Below are 21,446 nucleotides of genomic sequence, written 5' to 3' on the forward strand. Positions count from 1 at the left end.
CAAATTAATTTCCAACTGCTTACAAAATGTCACCAAGACTAGCCCTGCTCCAGGATGCTACTAGTCATTGTGTGGCTGTCACCTGGACAAATTGTTTGCCTGCAGAAGGAACGTTCTTGTAATCAACAGGTGAAAGGCCGACCCTGGCAGGCATGTTTCCAATCCCCCATCCCGACCTAGGGTACCCCCTTCCCAATACCAAGCTAAGCATTTTCCATCCATTAACTGCAACAGGGGCATCGCTGCAGCAGGTGTGGCAGGGAAGCAATGTGCAATTATACCAGTCTAGCCAGAAGGTGCTCATACTGTAGTCTCATTTCAGCTTCACTAGTTGCATTAATGCAGACATGACACTAAGTGACTAAGGACCCAGGCAGACTGGCCAAAGTGCCGTGTACAAGCCAAAACCAGGGCAGGTGTCAGGGTTGCAAACATTTCACCTTTCTCCTGATGCTAAATGAGAGCCGGTTCCTGTTCTGGTGCGGGCATGCCAAAAGTGGGGGAGGGAGGAGGAATTCCGGGGGGGATGGAAAAGATTTGAGAGCTGCTGGTCAATATGCATGACCAACTAGACCCCCTTTTTCTTATTCTCAAAGACCCTCTCCCCACCACCTATTTTGCTACAACTAAGATAGGGGAAGCCTTCCAAAAGCAGCAGGTCTCTCATAGTAGCCTTTGACCTCCCTGCTTCCTTGGCAGCATCCTACACCTCGCCACATGCAAAATTCAAACTTCTACTGCAGTGGTGAACTGCTACATCCTGTATCTCGGAGATGAAGTTTGCCTGATGAAGCAGAGGCATCTTCTGAGCTGTTCCTGCTTGTAAAAAACGGGAGGGAACGCAAAGGCTCTCGAATTCGGTTGTGTCTATGTGGCTGGCAGAAGAGAAGGATGAGCAACAGACACCTTGCTATCCACTTGACCTCTAAAGCACTTTGGGGTGCTACCCCTGACCTCCTTTGGAACAGCATGCAGTACCCAGGCTGAATCCCCCCCTCCCCCATAAGATCTGGTTCCTGGCCTTAACTTGTGCTCTACCTCATCCTCCCTCAAAACCTCTGTTGCTAACAACCACCAAAATCACATTTACCCTGCCCTGCCTTCTCTCAAACTAGGGGACACAACCACCAGTCTCCTTTCATCCCCAAAGGCTCAAGGTCTGCCTTCTTGTCCTTGAACAGTAGCCAATCATCTCTCTCCTTTCAGCCCTGGCTGCTTGACTGCAATAGAATGTATACAACAAAGATGAGGGGTTGGTGTGCATGAAAAAGCCAAGATGATGAGTAGGTTTGCATTCTTTGCTTTATTGTTATGTAATTTCAAAAACATCGATATTTGGATAAGGTGAACAGAAAAAGAAGAAATGTCACCACAGAGACAGGCTGTTTGCTGTTATTTCTCTAACTCAATCAACGAGACAGTAAGCTTTTAGCAAAACATATGTGTTTTGTTTGATATGTTACTTGCCCATCAAATACAGTGTAATCTAATGTTTCTATATTCATCATTTAAATCTGTTTCCATAAAGGCCACTTTGTTCATGGTTCAGTGTAATCTTTTGTTCCCTTCTGGCCATGGCCGTGCACTCTTAAAACACAATTAAGGCTTTTCAGGAAAAGGTTACATTTAACACAGTGGTCCCCAACCTTTAGAGGCTGCCGGGCGCCAGGGGGGCGTGGCCGTTCGCCTGCCAGGCGCCAGAGAGTGGGGACACATGCACACCCGGGGGCGGCCCCCCCCACAGCCGCGTGCTCGGAGCGGGGCCCCCCCCACAAGCGCCATGCTCCCAGGGCCGGCACACCCCTGCAAGCGCCGCATGCCCGGGGCCCTCCCCCCAAGCGCCCGGGACCGGCATCCCCCCCCCGCAAGCGCCGCGCGCCTGGGGCTGGCGCCCCCCCCCCTGCAAGCGCCGCGCGCCCGGGGCCGGTGCCCCCCACTGCAAGCGCCGCGCGCCCGGGACTAGCACCCTCCCCTGCAAGCGCCGCGCGCCCAGGGCTGGCGCCCTCCCCTGCAAGCACCGCGCGCCTGGTGCCCTCCCCTGCAAGCGCTGCGCACCCGGCGCCTCCCCCCTGCAAGCGCACGCGCCTGGGGCGTGAGCGGCCAATTCGCGGCGCTCCTGGGGCCGGTGTCTGGCTCCGGCTCCATGCATGCTCCACGTGCCCGGGGCCAGGCCAGCCCCGAGCATTTGGCGGGCGCACACAAATGGCCCCGCGGGCGCCATGGCGCCTGTGGGCACCGTGTTGGGGACCACTGATTTAACAGAACTTACATCAGCTAGTGAGCAAAGGTTAAATAACTAGTTTCTATTTAATCTAGTCTCCTCTGGGCATAAAAAGAATGCTAAAGTAGGGGAGCTTTGCTGTAGATAGAGGGCTTAAAAATGTGCCCCTAAAATGTAACTTCAAATAATCTCTTAGGCTATGTCTACACTCGCGGCTTCTTGCGTGAGAAATATGCAAATGAGGCTAAGCATGGAATATTGCCAAGCCTCATTTGCATACCTAATGAGCCACCACTTTTGCAGGAGAGGCTCTTGCACTAGAAAGAGCTGTCTACACTGCCCCTTCTTGCGCAAGAAAACCCCTCTTGCACAATGCCATTATTCCTGAAAATAATTGGCGTAGCAGGAGTGCGCAAGAAGGGGCAGTGTAGACAGCTCCTTCTGGCGCAAGAGCCTCTCCTGCAAAAATGGCAGCTCATTAGGCATTCAAATGAGGCTCAGTGATATTCCACACAGCCTCATTTGCATATTTCTTGCACAAGAAGCTGCGAGTATAGACATAACCTTAGGGTAGAATGTAGTCTTAACATCCCTGGGTTGAATAAAGTGAGACAATACACTGCATCTTTGTGGCACCAGTGTATTCTGCTACATTTTTATGAATCTCAATGCTGAATACAGTTGGAATCCTCAGCCACTTGTGTTTTTCTCCTCCGAAGATTAAAGCAAAATTTAAAAAAGCAAAGTTACATAACTCAGACAGCTTGCCTTGGTAAAGGCTGTTGCCTAATTATAAATTAAAATCAAAAGCTTTTCCTACCCTTGTGATTCAAAGTACCATTTAAAAGACTATTCTGTTTTTGGACTCCACAATGTATTTGCAAATGGGAATATGTTATTTATTTGCTGTGCCTCAGAGACGCATTCCTCTAGGATTAATAAAGTGAAACATCTAATCATCACAGACCACATGTTCTCCTGTGAATATTGATGCACAGGGGAATGCCATCATAGTGACTCTTCTCATGGGACAATGACTGGGGCAAACAGGAGAGGAAACCAAGGACCTGTGAGAGAGTCAGTACATGACTCACCAGCTTTATTATGGTGGGCTTCTCTCTGCCTCTCCCCAGTCAGCACTAAAGCCATCAGCAGGCTGGTAGCTATTTTACTACTGACGGGACAACGCAGTTTCACTGCTGTGCTTCCTGGCTTCTCTCTGGAGATAGGGTCACAGACTTCACAGGAGTTAAACACTAAGGCACATATGTTTTGCAAGGAACAAAACAGGTCAGGCCTAGGTTCTGCTACCTTTACTTCTATTTTACATTACAAGGAACCCCACTGAAATCAATGGGACTACTATGTGGAAAGTCCCATTCAGTGAAGGTAAATGACTGAATCTGGCCCTTGGCAGTTGTTCCAGAATTACCCCCTTATCTGGGGAATTACTACAGGCAGCCATTGTTTTCTGGGCAATGCAGTGGGGAGGGCCCATGCTAGCACTCCTTAGCGATATCATTCAACAGGGAGGAGCTGAGTGCCAGCTTGACATCATGGAAAAAATGAATGCTTTTTAAGTGCTCTAAGAACCCATTCAATCCACCCTCTTGCAGGCAGCTATCAAATTGCTCAACTCAGTTTGCAATTACAGCCACAATTAGTTTTAGATGAATTCATTTTTGGAAGACTATTGGAAAGCATGACAGGCCAGAGGGTGGTATTTCCAGGGAAGGCAAACCACTTATCTTCTCTGCAGATCTGCACTCTTCAGATGCCTATGTCTGGTTGTAGATGGTCTGTTGCAAACAACAACTCAGGAATGTTAAGTGGTGTCAGGAGTGTTGAGGAGAGCATAATTACCTGAAGACAGAATAAAAAAATACAATTCAGGAGACTAATCTTGTCTGCAATCAGAGCAAGATCTCTAACCACGTTCCATTCATTTACAGAACAGCAGAGGAGTTATTGGCGTCTTATGCTCATTGAGGGTGGCAACTACTGGTCCAATGCTACCACCTGCTCAGCTAACGATTACCTTCAGTGGGAGCAAAACAACCATTACTATCCTACTCCTAATGCATTTGTAGTTTGACTCATTCACCCCACACAGTTCCACTACCAAGGTAGCACAGTGAGTTGTTATGACTCCCATTGTGTTTACTTTTGACATATTAGTTGATCAACCTGCAATTTCCCCTGCCACAGCACTGAATTTTGTCAACAAGTGACTCCAAATTGCAGCTGTTTCTTCTTTGTTTATGCTGAGGGGGAAATTACAGAATGCTCTGCCTTCCTGCTGTGGCTAGTCAATGAAATTCAGTCAACTGTCAGAAACTTGCCACTTGAGACAAGGAACATGGGGTTCCAACCAGCAGGATCACAGTTCAACCAAGGCCACAGTACGGATGATCTTTGTTACTCTCTTTATAAGGAGAAAGTATGCCCCGAATGAAAGGCAGCATCACCCCATTAACCAGAGTTGGTCAAAACAGTTTTGATAAAATCTTTTGCCACAAAGATACTGTTTTGTCAGAACCCAAAGTATTTCCCAGAAACATCTTGGTTCTGACACAATACTTACTGGGAAGGTTTCTCAGGTCAGGGTTGAATGTCTAGTTAGAAACAGAATATAGGAATCCCAGATTGAAGCTGTATTTCCGATTCGGAGCAGGGATTTCAACCTGAATTCTCTCCAATCCCAGACAGATAACCAATGCACAAAGCTTTAGAGTTAGCTTCCCAATCCTACTCCCACCGTCTGGCCCAATGAATATTTAATTCTTTTCACAGAACAGTGCCAACATCCAGCACTGGAACAAAAACAAATTTTGAAAACTAAAGTTGTTCACAACACATAAATGTTTTTCAGCCGGCCTACTCTTTTCATCCTTTAAGCAGCAGAATATCATAAACTGATATTTGTACACAATGCATATTTTTTTTCTTCCCCAAATGATAGCAGGTTTGCATATCCCTAACATGATTTGATTAGCAACTAAATTCCCAATCCTGCTGATTTTATGGCGTGTGTAGGGCTTACTTCCAAGAGAGTCAATGTGATTATTGAGTATAAAAAGCCCTCTGCTTAGCAGTGTTTGTAAGATCAGGCCCAAAGATCAGGGCAAACTGGAGAAGAGGGTTCTACTAGACTCACTTTAAAAATGAATTTGTTTTCTCAATGTAAGATTAAGGGTATTTAGTTTAGAAAAATCCCAAATAAAGAAGTATAAATTATGTCAATTCTAATTTAAATACCAACAGTGAGTGTGCATGCACCTATTTTCTTTTAGTAGTTGATCTTCATTTGCTGTAAAAAAACATGCATACATATGTTGCTATCTGATATTCAAATATTACAGGTGAGTAGAAAAAAAAAAGATCAGATCCTCCAGATCTCCGTAGTACTACATTTAAGCCTCCTCTGCTCCATATTCCTGTCTTTTCTTTCATCTCTTTTTAAATAATGAAAAGAATCTGGAGATAAATTACTACACTTTCTTTTGAGATAACAACCTCCTGTGCGCTTCCACATAAACTACATCAAAATGACACTGATTATCTCTTCTATTTCCCATTGCTTAAGACCAGCTCTGTAATTTGCAGGTGCCATTGTGCCAAAGGCTGCCACTTTTCTATTTATGCTGTAGAGGAACCAGAGTACAGTACAGTTTGTTCACTCCTCTTATGTGCTCCGCTTAATTCTAATACAAGATGATATATTACTAATTTTTTTGTCTATGTATCAACGGGCCAAACCACCACCTCTCACAGATAAAAGCAATTTCATCTTTTTCATATCAGATGTTCAACTGATAAAATGAGACTGCATAAACAAATGAGAGTGATGATTTATTCTGACATTAAGATAGTCTTGCTGCAATCTATTCATGTACACTGATATCAACGGGGGTTTCACCTGTGAATAAAGGACAGCATATGACCCTCTGTTTCTATGGAGAGCAGACAATCCAGTCTTTTGTAGAACTACCCATAATATAAATGCGCAGGCAAGTCTCTTTAAGAAGATACAATTCATTTGCAGATTCTCCCCCAATTTAACATGTGTGGCCTTGTCTGTGGCACTGCTACATTTTGTCATGAGAGTCACCACAAAGTGGCTGGAGGATCACCCCCATGATTCACTACACTGTAATGAGGAGTGCCCCATAAAAAACAGGAAGGTAATAGAAGATTTGTTTAAGAGAATTATGAAACAGAAACCAATTCATTTGGCAAATTAATCATCCCATAAGGCAAACCTTCCATCAGATGGTAGTTGGTAATTCTGGATATCACCAGATATGGCTTGCAAGAAGACACAAGGAAAATGAATTCACAAGCACTGAAGTTTCAGACTACACTGCTCAGACAGTATGATGCAAGCAGCAATACTAATGAAAATGCAGCACAGTACAGGATCTTTCGAAAAAGCCTGCCGTTTTCAAAAGAACCGCATCTAGACCACGGTCATACTTTCAAAATGGCGCTTGTTCAAAAGAGCACCATGATGCAATTATGCAAATGAAGCACGGGATATTTAAATCCCAGCTTCATTTGCACTTTCGAAGTGCCTCATTTACATCCCTCTGCCGACAGAGGGACGTAATCTAGACGTAGCCTGGGTGAAATCCCCTGGGCAATGCTTCCTTTGACTTCAGCGGGACCAGGATTTCACACAATATTTCCAGGTAGAAAAAGAACACAAATCAATCACCCCCAAATGATAATCAGGGGTCAGAACTGTATTTCATAAATAACCATGCTGTGTTACAACTGGTCAGTTTAACGTCTGTCCCAGGGAAGATAATGGAGCAGGTAATTAAGGAAATCATATGCAAACACTTGGAAGGTAATAAAGTGATAGGGAATAGCCAGCATGGGTTTGTGAAGAACAAGTCATGCCAAACTAATCTGATAGCTTTCTTTGATAGGATAACGAGCCTTGTGGATAAGGGAGAAGCGGTGGATGTCATATACCTAGACTTTAGTAAGGCATTTGATACGGTCTCACATGATATTCTTATTGATAAACTAGGCAAATATAACTTAGATAGGGCCACGATAAGGTGGGTGCAAAATTGGCTGGATAACCGTAGTCAGAGAGTTGTTGTTAATGGTGCTAAATCCTGCTGGAAAGGGATAACAAGTGGAGTTCCACAAGGGTCTGTTTTGGGACCCGTACTGTTCAATATCTTCATCAATGATGTAGATATTGGGATAGAGAGTACGCTTATTAAGTTTGCAGATGATACCAAACTGGGTGGGGTTGCAACTTCTTTGGAGGATAGGGACATAATTCAAAATGACCTTAGCAAGTTAGAGAAATGGACAGAGGTAAACAGGATGAAGTTTAATAAAGAGAAATGCAAAGTGCTCCACTTAGGAAGGAACAATCAGTTCCATACATACAAGATGGGAAGCGACTATCTAGGAAGGAGCATGGCGGAAAGGGATCTAGGGGTCATAGTGGACCACAAGTTGAATATGAGTCAACAGTGTGATGCTGCTGCAAAAAAAGCAAATATGATTCTAGGTTGTATCAACAGGTGTGTTGTAAGCAAAACTCGTGAAGTCATTCTGCCGCTCTACTCTGTACTAGTTAGGCCTCAGCTGGAGTACTGTGTCCAGTTCTGGGCGCCACATTTCAAGAAAGATGTGGAGAAATTGGAAAGGGTACAGAGAAGAGCGACAAGAATGATTAAAGGTCTAGAGAACATGACCTGTGAAGCCAGGCTTCATGAACTGGGCTTGTTTAGTTTGGAAAAAAGAAGATTAAGGGGGGACATGATAGCGGTTTTCAAATATCTAAAAGGATGTCACAATGAGGAAGGAGAAAATTTGTTCCTCTTGGTTTCTGAGGACAGGACAAGAAGTAATGGGCTTAAAGTGCAGCAAGGGAGGTTTAGATTGGACATTAGGAAAAAATTCCTAACTGTCAGGGTGGTCAAATATTGGAATAAATTGCCAAGGGAGGTGGTGGAATCTCCCTCTCTGGAGATATTTAAGAACAGATTAGATAGACATCTGTCAGGGATGGTGTAGACGGAGCTTGGTCCTGCCTTGAGGGCGGGGGGCTGGACTCGATGACCTCTCGAGGTCCCTTCCAGTCCTATGATTCTATGTAAGGCATGTTTGAGACCTCACTGAAATAAATAATTTAAAATGAATTTGAATAAATTGGGCATGTTTTTATATTTCAGCTCTCGTCTGTCATTGTTCCATCAATATGCTGGGACTACGGTAAACAAGGTGCAGGTACATAGATTGCCACATGCCACCATACTCTGCTGTAGATTGGATCTCTGAAGTTTGTATGCATGCATGTATAGACATGTTGGCATCTGGTCAAACATTTGTGGGTTGGTAGTGATGTGGCACACAAGAAGGGGCTAAAACATCCATGTTTCCTCTTTCGTTTCTTATATTTTTAAAAGCCATTCTTGTTAGTTCTGTTGTTTCTGTTTATTCCATATTTAGAGGGTGTTAAAGGTACCAGTTCATTACAATTATGGGTGGTATCTCTAGTGAAGTGGTATGCAGAGCTATTCAGCTTCACCCAAAACCAAATGAGGCCTGAAATACACTATTCTCTTTTGTGTCTCACAATGAAAAGAGATTAACCAAATGTTCCTGTAACTACACTAAAATATATAATTTGCTCATACAGATAAAAGATATGTTTCAAATTAGTCAGACTTAATTCTCATTTATCTAAACTGCAAATAACTGCTGGAACAACTGGTGGAAAATTGACCTGCTGACAGGTTGACTATTGTTTTATAAAACGCTTTACTTTCACATTCCCTCCGCAACTCTGGTTTAAAAGAAGTGCCAATAATTAGTGCAAATGTCAGGTTTTTGTTTAAGTAAAATGGAATGGCGAGGCCAATGTTTTCATCTTGCCCTGCTGTCTGAAATTGATCGTCTGAACGTCACAAAAACAGCTCTGTTAAACACTGGCTTGTGGTAGATGAATGCCTGGCTCTTTGAATAGAGAATAATCCCAAACAGGTGGCATGTATTTACAGCTGAACTCTAGAAATCCAGGTAAATCCAACTAACTCAGACACTTTTATATGCAAGAGACTCAGTCATTTCTTTTCTTCCTCCCCTCCTCCTCTCAGAACGCTCCTCTAAAGCTCTTTAGCCCCTAATGTAACAATTTTATACAAAGGCAAGCAGCAGAAAAAGCTGTGGCAACTCTAAATTCTTTGGGAATCTGCCTCAAAGGGTGACCTGCCGTGAGGGTCAACCAAAGCAAAGCAGCACCAGATTCCATGTCACCACTGTCAAATCTCAATCCCTTTTAGCCAAAAGCCTTCTTGCATAGTTTTACACCATCTCTCTCATTAACTGTGTGCTTATTTATCAAGCTATTTTAATACATTTAGAGTCTGGCTTAACTTGTCCATCAGTACGTCACAGCTCAGTCCCTGCTCTGGACAGCACAGAATTTGACTCACTGTGTTAAGGAGATAAGTGAGAAGCTAATTGGGGAGAAACATGCTATCAGATAGAAAAAAGTGTTCTTGGAATGGGCATTTAATCTTATAAAAATATTGAGTTCTCAACTCAAGGATGCTGTTAAAGTGTGGAAATCATGCTATTAAGCCAGAGGCAGGTCTGCCTTAGTTGGCTCCATTTTGCTGAAGACTTTTCATTAGTCAGAAATGCAGGAATTAAAACAAGAGAGTGGATAGTCAGCCTTTGGAACAGGACTTATGTTTAATGACACAGGCAGCTTGTTATGGAGTAGGGATGTAATAGTGTAGTAGATTAACCAATAAACAGATAAGTAAAAGCTTATTGGTTAATGTTATAGACTACACACATTTCCCCCTTCCCAGTAAATTTTTAAGCAGGCTGGCCAGCAGCCTAGTTCAGTCTTGGATAGCGCCGGGTCTGGGACCTACCCATGCTGTGGCTCTGCATTTGAAGTGTTTTAGGAGCCAGGAGGGCAGGCAGCCCAGCTCAGTTCCAGCTTGTGCCAAGTCTGGGAGCTCAACCCCGCCCTAGACAGGGGCTGCTGCCACCCCACACTGCTGCCTCTGTATCAGCCGATCCATGAGGGGAGCTGGATGTTTAACTGGCTCCCCTCACAGACCAGTTCCCGCCTTGCCTCTGTCAGCGTGGAGTGGCAGGGGGCTCCTCAGGAGTGGGGCCAGAGTGCACTGGCTGCTGGGCCCACCCTCGGGGACTATAGAATAGCCGACTAACCAAGAAGAATTCATGATGTTAATTGACTATTCAATTAACCAATATTTAACATTCCTATTTATGGAGTGTTTCTCTGCATCCCTCTTGCAGCTAAAAGGATCACCTTCTGTGCCTGCCTCCCCACTCCCAGGAGAAATCCAGCTGTTCCCATACACCTTCTTCCAAATGAAAAATTATCAGTATCTTAGACCTTGCCAGAAGCAACTTCTGCCCTTTCCACTCCACTAGGATGTGACTGTAGTGAGGACTAGTCAGATAGACTTTTTGTCCTCTCACTCAGGAAACCCACGCCACATGGAGCTAAACTCTCTCAGAAGCAGACAGTGTGTGGAGCAGCAGACCTTCAAGATGCTTTCCAACAGTTTTCCCTTCTCCTTTACTGACTGAGCCCAAAGCTCTTTCCAAGTGTGGGCAGGGTCAATGAACGGCACCTTTGTGCCAGGGGCATGTGGACAGATGAGAGAGGATGGGTCAGGGGAGGAGGCTGGTTTGGAGACAGAATGCTACAGGGAATGGAAGGAATATTTGAAAGGCTGCCTATGTGGTTGTTTATGGACTTTGTCCATCTTGTTTATTCAGCTGTAAATTCTTTGAGATGGGCGTCTTTTACTATGAGGGATGGGATGGCAGCCAGGTTGTCAACTTAAGCACAGCATGCTGAATTGCAGGTGGCAAAGGGGAAATTGTAAACTGTAAAGTTGGAACAAACTCTTACAGAAAATGTTTTGGGATCTGAGGTCCATGCAAAGCAGATAGGAACTTGATTTTTAAGGTCTCATCCTGACTTTCATTAAACAACAAAGAAACCATTTAGCCTGTATAGAAAGATGAGAGGCTAAGCCAGCCCTGCAATAACTCAACCCTGTTGCTGTGTAGAGAGTCAACTCAAACCTGACTATGAGAAGATGGCTCTGCTTGGGGCACCCTCGTGTGGCAGGTCATGGCGTGACAAGTGTGTCTGCCTCAGTTTCCGAGTTGCAAAGGCAAACTGTTTCTCTTAGCAGCAAATTCAAACCCTTTTTATTCATATAAAATGCCGCAGTCCTTAGCTCCCTCCTAAAGACAGTTCTTCTCAAAACCCCGAAGTAAAACAAGGCTAGCCTTCAATCCCGTTCAAGGGTCATCACTCTCAGGTCACCCACCCGCTTTGCCCAGTTCATTTAGCCCGTTACAGCACACACCCCTTCTACAGACCTTCTACCCAATAGTTCCTGAATCCACTTCTCTAGCATGAATTTTCTCTCCTGTAGCCCACAGAATTCTGTTCAGGGTTCCATTCAACCAGGCCTCCCTGCTTGACACTCCTACCACTGCTCAGGAAATGTCCCTCCACATGACCAGCCCCTTGTTCTGGGCTCAAGTTCTTGCAGCCTCTCAGTCAGGCCCGCTTGCCACAGTGTTTACATTCAGCCAGACTCTGCCTGGAAGTCCTGCCCATGCTCCTGGGATCCACACTCCAGGATCACACTCTTCACTCTCCTTTTGCGCGTACCTTCTCCTAACTTTCCCTTCTTCCAACAGGTCTCTGCCAAGGTTCCCTCTAAGCTGTGCCACAGAACGGCCCTACTTAATTGGCCTAATCCAGCCAGGGGCTTGGGGCTCAGGGCTCCGCACACGGAGCTGCCTGGCTGAAGGAGGGATACTTCTCCCTCAGCTACAGCAGCAGCTCCCTGCTGAAGACTTAGTCAGGCAGCTCCATGCGCAGAGCCCTGAGCCCCTGGCGAAGTGGTAGGGTTGCCAGATGGTTTAACCAAATATACCGAACATCCCCCCGCCCCTCTGCAAAAAAAAATTCTGTTGGGAAAAAAAGGGGGAGACCAAAGTTGTTGAGAAAAAAACCCCAAGAGTTGTTAAACAAAAAAAATTTAAAAAACCCAGCATGGCCCCTTTCAGAAATGCTTTTGAGGCTTTTTGGCCCATCCGCCATCTTGTCTTCCTGCTCCGGGCCAGATAGCTCCCCTGCGGATAGGGTTACCGGGTATCTTCAGAAAAAATACCGGACACACTTGATCGGGGGGAGTGGAGCGGGGCTGGCCCATGGGGGGGGGGGAAGGGAGGGGGGACAGGCAGCAGGGCTTGCTGGGGTTGGGGGCAGCGGGGCTGGCCGCGGGAGATTGGAGGCGGCAGACAGGAAGCAGGGCTGGTCGGGTGGGGAGGTCAGGGGCAGCGGGGCTGGCTGGGGAAAATCGGGGGGTGGGGGGGTCAGGGGGAGTGGGGCTACCCGGGGGAGATTGGGAGGAGAACCAGCTGGCAGGAAGCAGGGCTGGCCGGGAGGAGTGGGGCTGGTTGGGAGGGGTCAGGGGGAGTGGGGCTGGCTGTGCGGGGAGCAGGACTGACCTGGGCACATGCAGATCCGAGGGTGCTGCCTGTCCCATGCACGGTCCTGGCGAAGCACGAGCGAGTCCGGCTACCGCTCCATAATGCACTTGAACAGTGCGCAGGAGCATGGACAGGGCTTCTCCTCCTCCCAAGCTGTCACTCCTACGTCAGACACTCCCAGCACCAATCGTGCCCCTCCTCCCAGCCACTCCCCTCGCCCCCGCCAGGCTTCTGTCGGGCGCCCAGCTGGAAAACCAGGAAATACCAGACATTGCACATGTCCAGTATTTTCTGTTTTTTTTACCGGACAGAGGGCCCAAAAACCGGACTGTCCCATTGAATACAGGACACCTGGCAACCCTATCTGCAGAACCAGGTAAGCACCCGGGATTTTCGCCTCCTGGCCAGGAAAAAAAAAATCAGAAAATAACGGACATTTTAGGTGTCCAGTATTTTCTGAATTTTTTTTTACTGGACAGGAGGAGAAAATACCAGACTGTCCGGGTTAATACTGAACATCTGACAACCCTACTAGGCAGGGCTGATTAAGCAGCTGTGGGCTGTGCTGCAGTGCAGTTTAGATGAAACCTTGACCTCTGCACAGGCTCTCTTCCAACTCATCAGGAGTTCCCCAGTTTTGGCCAGTCTTCTCCAACAACCTTTTGCTCTACTCATATAGCTCTCTGTAACAGCTCACTGCTGCCACTGTCAGGAACTCTCTTTTCCTGCTCAAGCAGCTCTCATCTGCCCCTCTCTGCTTCTATCAGGTTGCTCTGTCTTACTAGGTCTCTCTCCCATAGAGCCCACATGCCCTGTTTTAAGCCCCAGTGAGCAATTATTGGTGTGCTGGCCTTCTCTCGCGTAAAAAGGGTCAGAATCACTTTGATAGGAAGGTCTCTAATACAAACTGTGAGACCCCTAATCCCAGCCATTTTCTTTCTGGCTGAGGAGAACTGAATATTTTGGAAAGGCAGTCATTTCTGCTGCATTTGGTAGGACTGCTACTTGCAGTTGAATTTGTGCATGTAGATTCCCAAGCAAATCTTTATTCACAGAAAATTGCATGTGCAAATTCTGAAGTCCTATGGAATGTTCTGAGCCTCACGTAACAAATTTTAAGTAACTTCCACCTGAAAGTTGCTTGCCTGCAGATGTTTCACAACAGACACCTGACACCATTATTTTCCAAATTTCTGTGTGTGTGTTCTGTACCAGGGCAGTATTCAGTGCTATAAAAAGCATTTTCTTTGTTATTCTTCATTTGTCCTTCATTACTTTAGACAGGAATCCCAGCATTTAAGGTTTCGTACCTGGATACCAGGTTTGTGTGCTGATATTAGGTCCCTCACCATTCTGACCTCAGACACTGTCACACCACCAACCATATACAAAATCAGGAGAGGATGATCCTTGGGGTGAGGACGACTCACCTATAAAACAACAGAAAGCATTATTCACATTGCATCCATTTATTTTGAAATACAAGTGTTCTTGACTACAAAGCTGCACGTGGCATATGATAAACAACATAATGCAATGGCTATTTATGACTGATAGAGATGGAGTACTGAAGGATCAAAAGGAAACTCTGAAGTGATTTTTTTAAATGCTGTTTTCTCTGGAAGTTGGATAGAAAATTAAAGAGATGCTGGCAAGTTAAAAGTCACTGGAACAATATGTAGATGTGGCATATTCACAGGTCTCACTGAGGTCAAAGGGAGTGTGTGTGCTTAGCAGACCTTAGAATCAAGCCAATGACTTTCAATAGATCAAATGTGCTTACATACATTACCTTATATTGTGGAATCTGAATTACAAGTGTCTAATGTGCTTTGTATCATTTAGATGAATTACCCTTTGCAATTCCTCCAGCATAAACACATTAGTCCATCTACTTTAATTTAAAAATCAGACTTCAGACAGTTTTAGTTTAGTTTTCTCCTGCAGTAGAACAACACTGCAGTGTTTGGGTTGCAACCACTGGTTAGGACATTTAAGAGCAAACAAAATACTGTTTTCATTTAAAAATAAACAAAACAAAGTAAGTATTCATCTTTATCTTCATTGTTTACATTTAGCACATTCTACTGGTGCAATTAGCTTGCTTATTTTGCTGTTTTCTACAGTTATGTTTTGATAGGAGTCGTTCATTGAGATCATCCTGGGGCAGACTCAGCAATCCCTCTTCTTGTAACATCACATCCCTATGCATGCGGCTCCAGACATTTGGTTCTGAGGACTGAGAAGAGCTTAATTTGTTTTTTTCGTTGTTTTTGCCAACCTTCAGTCTATATAATGAAAGTAGCAATCTATGTGTAGGCGGAGCATGGTTCCATTTCCTTTCACCACCCACAGCTTCTCTCTGATCCTGATGGCTCCAGCTCCCCGGAGTACAGCTCCTCCTCTATTTTCTATTGTGCCTCTCTTATATTTAGTCCTTGGGCTGTTTCTTTGCCAGCAATCCAATTCATGATTTCCCTTCTGGATCTGACTGGCAGTCTGCAGAAGGGGAGGCTCCCTCTGAGGTTTTTCCCTTTGAAACTAGCAGGAGGTTTCCAAGCTCTCCAAGCAAAGTGCCTTTGATAAACCGGTGGGTTCAATCAAGTGCTGCTCCCAGGTGCAGAGCTGTTGGGCTCATCAGGGGTTTGAAATTAGGGCAGATAATTTACATACTGCCAGTGCCTGAACAGGGTGTCTGTGTGTGATGTTTAGTCTCCTAGCCTTCCCTCATTCATCTTTATTCTGCGGGCAGCAGAAGCAAATGCAATTGTCACATAATCATGTCTACCCCCCAATTCAAGAACTTCATGCAGCTCCTTTCCAGTGAAACCCACAATCCACCAGTAGGTCAATATAACTCATTTTTCCCTACACACAGGTTTTCCCTAATTTCCCAGGGCAGCACAATGGCTTCATAAAATGCATTGCTATCCATAATAAAATACCAAATCCATTCTTATTACAAATAGTGTAAGGAGTTCAAGTAAAGTGTAAACAGTTGAATAAAAATTGGCCCAATAGGATCATAAAATTAGCTTAAGTGCTGGAGAATTACAAGGAGTTTACAGTGAACTGCATGGGCAACTGCCACAACGCTGAAGAACAAACTGTTCATAAAGCTGGTAAACATGAAGACTGGCCAACCGGCTGTGCTAGGGTACTCCTATGCAGTACAAGAACTATTAGTTGTCAGCCGAAAGGCTAGCAATGAATAAACTTTACATGGCTGCTTCTTACTTCCTAGTGTTATTTTAGCTGACACACAGAATAAAGATGATGATCAAAAAGTAAGATTCGAATAATTTATGCTTCAGATATTCACCTCAGAATGTCCTCCTTAAGAAATTCATCTGGGGACTAAGAAACTCATTGTAAACATGTATGTACAAAACCTACAACTTATTAAAAGGTTACTAAATGTAACCTTTCACAGATATAGAAAAGGAGAAAAAATTTGACAAATCATTTCCATCAGTCAAAATAAGCTTCTATCCAAACACATGGTTCATATCTAAAATGTATTATTTTTCAGAAAACTAAAATTTAAACCACAAATTCCAGAAATGCATATTAAAAAATACCAACTATTAGACATGCAAGCTCTAAATTAAATTAAAGTTGTCATGAAAAGGGCTTGGAACCTGTAATTTTATTATACTATTCACAAGTGCTTTGGAGGAGGACAATACTTTGAGTACAAAATATTTGTGTTAGGAATGTGGGTTTCTGCCAACATTTTTCCATTTGATAATACCACCACCCAAGGCTCTCTCTTTTGATGAGACTAGCTCCATGTGGCTAAACACAACCCAATTCTGTGTTACAGAAGAATAAAAATGAACCATAACAAAAAGCAACATACATTCTGTCATGCTGCTACAAACTATGCTTAGTTAAGATTGGAGGGTTTTTTTAACTCTCTCAATATAGCACACGCTCTTCACCAGTTTATTTCATGAGGTTTTCAAGTCTTCAAAAACTTGTTTTTTAATATGAAATGTCAATGACCCCCCAAAAATTTTGCAAATCACCTACAGAAATACACTTCAAAACATCCAGATTTAGAAATTTTGCAATAGAAAAATAATTAGAGCTCAAGATGGCAACCACCGTTGGTAATTTTGGTTGGTGAAGAGAAGACAAAGACGACAAGGCAGCACTCAGAAAGTCTCCTCTCAGAGGCACATGCAGAGATGCATGCTTGGTAAGATGGTTATAAAAGTTGCCAGGGACACACGCACTTTGACTCAACCTCCAGAGGTAGCCTGGTATGATAGAAATACATACCAGGCCCAGGTCTTGCAAACACCATGGACAAGATGTATAACTTGTCATCACAAATGTGGGCAGATAAAGGACGAGAAAAGAGATTATAGTGCAAGCATGACGCTTACGATTACGGGCATTATTGATGTAGTATGGCAGCACAGCAGTTCCCAACTGCCGGTCCGCAGACTGGTGCCAGTCCGCGAACCGCTGGCTGCTGAGCACAGTGGTTCTGGAGGCTAGGGCTGGGGTACTCTACATAGCACCTCCCCTCCTGCTGCAGCTGTTGGGAGAGGTGTGTCCTACCCAGCCTCTCAGCCAACCAGCGGTGGGCAGGGGTGGGGGTCTCCTCTCGGACGTGGAAGAGCGTGCACGGCAGAAGGTCTGCGTGGAGCCCAGCATGGCTGCTGTGACTCAGGCAGCAACGCTCAGATGATGGCTGGGAGGCAGCACAGGGTGAGGTGGGGGGGGTAGGGGAGCTCTAAGGGCTGGGTGGCTGGCACTGGGGGACTCTAAGGATGAAGCTAATACTGAAGATGTGGGGCTCTAAGTGGGGCTAGTAGTGAGGGGGGCATCTGGGGTGGGGAGCTGGCACTGGGGGGCTCTGGGGCAGGGCTAGTAGTGAGAGGGCAATGAGAACAGGGCTGGCACTGGGGCACACTGGGGATGGGGCTAATATTGAGGATGGGGGGCTGGCACAGGGAGATCTGAGGGGTTGGGTGCAGTGGGCTCTGAAAACAGGAGGCTGGCACTGGGGGGTCTGACAGTGGAGGGCTGGCACTGGGGCATTTGGGATGGGGAGTTGGCACTGGGGGGCTCTGAGGGTGAGAGGCTGTTGGGTGCTGGGACTCTGAGATCAGTGGCTGGCTCTAGGAGTAGAGGAGGGCTACAGGGGTTCAGGCTAGCACTGGGGGGCTCTAGGGGCCAGGGCTTTTTTACCGCCTATTGGCAAACCACTGACAAACTTTTGGTGAACTTGTAATATTTGCATATTTGAATATTCATTATTTGTATAATGAATATGCAAGTGAAATGGCCACCAACATTTTGTGAATGGGTTTGCCAGTCTGTGGTATTAAAAAAAGGTTGGGAACCACTGTTCTGTGGAAAGTAACTGTCCTAGGCAGGTGTGAACTGAATGAAGAGCAAGTCCTTTTGCACGTGGCAGTATAGTCCAGTAGGATGGCATGCTACGAGACACGGAAGAGCAGGGACTGTTTTTTGGCTGGAATCTTAACCCGTAACTCATCAAATGCCACTTGTTTGACACATCACATAAGGACAACGAATTTAAGGCTTCTTGTGAAATAATCATGGAACATGACAGTCATGGAAAAAAAGGGGGGTAAACTGTGAAACGTCTCCTATATGATGAATCTGGCTAACTGTTTCATTCAGAATCTCTCACATAGTAATGAAGCACCTTGCCAACCAGCCACAGGTGTAAGCAACATGCACAGGAGAAAATGGAGGGATGCAATGACAGTTTTGTGTCCATGAAATATTCATACATGCACATCTGTTATGCATTTATATTTGCTTTATATTACTAGCAGATTTACAGGCATTTAAGGTGGTAAGTGTATGTTGCTGAAAGACCATAAACTTAAAAGCCTAGAATGACTCAAACATAGCAAGTTTATTTATTACATTACTACAAGGACAAGTGAAAATATACAAGATTTTAAAAGTTGCCTCTCTCACAGACAAAGGTGCGTGACTTAAAAATGTTTATTTAATATGAAGTTAAATTAAAAAATGTAAACATGCAACATTTTCAGTAGCCAACTTCCTCTGTTTATAGCCCTCTACTAGAGCCTCCCTCAGTTGAGCTTCCTCCTCAATTAAATCAGGCTCTCCTTTCAGAGAACTATGTTAATTGGCCTTTCAGACTAACATTTCTGAGCTTGTGTCAGTGTGGCAAAGCTCCAGCTATGCCCTGTGGGCCTTGCACTATTGATGGACAGTGTTGGCCTCAGAGGCTCGCTGTGGCCCTCCACATGGCCTCTTTCTCTTTACTAGAGGCAGGAGACACAGCCTACTGAGCCATACTCATTACATGCTTGTCCATAAATTTGGGGTAAAATCTCCTCTGGAGTCCTCATCTACCTGCTCGAGGAAGAGGTTGAGATGTTGTGGGGAACCCAGACCCAACCACTACTCTGGGCTCCAGCTCAGGTACCTCAATGCAGCAACAACAGGCAGGGTCACTGCCACCCACAATCTGGCAGCCTTTTCCTGGGCCACCTCCCCAAACGATCCCTCCCAGTATGTTTCCTTTGGTGCCTGCTCCTCAGTCCTCAGCTCACACCCACACCCACACCCACACATCTTCTGCACACAACACTTCCTGTCCTTCACTCTTTTCCTTCACCCCCTTCCTTGCTTAGGGGAGACCTTTTATGGCTGCAGGTGTCTAATTAGCCTGTGGCTTCTAGAAAGTTCTAATTGACTCCAGGTGCTTGCCTGATTATGCTGGACTTAGGTTTGGCCTTTTTTTTTTTTAATACTCAGGAAAGAGAAAGCTGTTCACCCAAGCTGGTGTTGGTCTGTCACCATAGGATACACTCTCCATTATACACCTAGACAACAGCTTACTGAATATTTCTCTCCATTCACATTGTGTCTCAGGGCTATATTTATTCTGGATCAGAGGTGAAGTCAATCCCGTGTCTCTTCACCACTGCCCTTCACTCTGTTTATTTATTACAGATAAATAGCCAACTTAGGAAATGCAGATACCTGGAATGCTTGTTCTGCACAAAGACATAAATCAGAGCTAAAGCTCTCTGATGAATTAAGTGCAGATTGCCCTTGTCTGATTTGATCACCTCATAGGCATTCTTCAAATCTTAAATGTCTATTCATACAAATACTGTATAAGAAAGGTGACAAATAGTGCTCTTTGCTTCCAGAGTGCACAGGCAGTCTAGCAGGACAGCTCTGTGTCAGGGTGGCCTGTACATTCAGGACTCATGAGTGGCTGAGCAAGGCAACTAAATCTTGTGCAGCCTTCCTGAGGTTCTGGTGTATGTGTGTTAAAATCACCCTCATGACATCTCATGAATGCATGCCCCTTTGTAGGCACTGAGTTTGTGCGGAGGAGTCTGGGAGGGATTCTGCAGCTGAATAATGTGAAGCTGCACACGCAGGGACTCTTGCTGTTCACTGAAACGGAAAGGGAGCACTCCTCTGCTTGCACACATGTCTCCAGGGCATTGCAAAGGCAAGGGAGAGCATCTGTTCACCAAAGAAGGGCCTGTGAGGAAGTTTCAGATAAAACTTGAGCACATCTCACACAGCGCCTACCAAAACAGCAGCCCCTCAGTAGCTCTCTTGGCAATGTCAGGAGAGAACTGATGGGCAGACTGAACTGTCTTCTCAGCCATGGAAAGGACACCTCCAGACGGGGCAGAGAGCCCCCAGGACAAGTGGGGAAAAGGAAGTGGGCAGGGGCATGGGTGAGCATATGTGAGGAGCTCTGCACTGCCTGTGCTGTTCTATGGCTAAATAGAGAGCACAGTCTCCAGGCCTTTCAGTCCTACATCTTTCACCTAGGTTAAATTTTACAGAGAAAAGAAATACTATGCTGAAATAATGAATTTGTTTCCCAACACTCCCCTTTCTCCTTTTCTTCAAAAGAAGAGAATTCATGTGGTGTCCCTCTTTAATCTCCCCTTATTTCTTTGCCTCTCCATCACTCAAATATTTCTGTAGCAAGAAATGAAAAAAGTGATGCTGTTGGTACAGGATGGTGCTGGCAGAGTAGGATCTGCCAGGAGAGAAACCAGGTCATGAGAAGAGAAAAGCTTTCACTCAGATTACATATCTCTGTATTAATTGTTGCAAATGGAAAAGGGGATAATATCTTGCCAAGCTAATAATGGCATTTTTAGTGTGTGTTCTTCTTTGCTGTGCTTTGAAGTACAGTTTTGCTTTCAGATCATCTATCTTGTGCTGGGGAAATTAACCCCATCAGTGATCCCCTCTGGTTTTTGCTCTCTGACTGTGAGTTGCTGCATTGCAGTAACACCTCCTCTCCCCCACACCACCCTAGTCACTGGCCAAAGGGGAAGCTGAACACAGGAATCCATCTCTGACGAGTCAGCTCACTTTTTTGGAAGAATGACTGTATCCTGGAGTAGCACAGCACACAGCACCAACAGGAATGGCAAAGTTTGGAACCCAAGCACAGATGCTGCCATTTAGGCCTTTTTTCCAAGGCCAAGTTACATCATAAAGTGCCCTACTACAGTGATGTTTGTGCCTCAGTCAGTGGGGGAGGGGGGGGGAGGAGGCATTTCTCCAGGATTAGTATTTTAAACAAGAAAAAGTTAATTAATAAAATAAGAAAGTAATTAGAAGAAGTTGGGGGTTGATGCATGGAGACCAATCTTCCCAACAGCATTCTCCCATCCAG

At 45.1% G+C, this 21,446-nt stretch overlaps 1 protein-coding gene across 1 annotated transcript in view; it reads right to left on the reverse strand.

The window, feature by feature from the left end:
- Nucleotides 1-1,284: 1,284 nt before the first annotated feature.
- SCFD2 (sec1 family domain containing 2) overlaps nt 1,285-21,446 on the reverse strand; it is a 303,862-nt gene continuing 283,700 nt past the window's right edge. The window contains exons 8-9 of the mRNA XM_006113517.5: nt 14,071-14,190; nt 1,285-4,084 (exon numbers count right to left, since the gene is read on the reverse strand). Of these exons, the coding sequence (XP_006113579.3) occupies nt 3,992-4,084; nt 14,071-14,190 (213 nt within the window). The 3' untranslated portion in view covers nt 1,285-3,991. The remainder of the gene's footprint in view (nt 4,085-14,070; nt 14,191-21,446) is intronic.

The sequence above is a fragment of the Pelodiscus sinensis genome, chromosome 4, assembly GCF_052426305.1.
Source record: "Pelodiscus sinensis isolate ZL-2025 chromosome 4, ASM5242630v1, whole genome shotgun sequence".
In the NCBI taxonomy this organism is placed as follows: Eukaryota; Metazoa; Chordata; order Testudines; family Trionychidae; genus Pelodiscus; species Pelodiscus sinensis.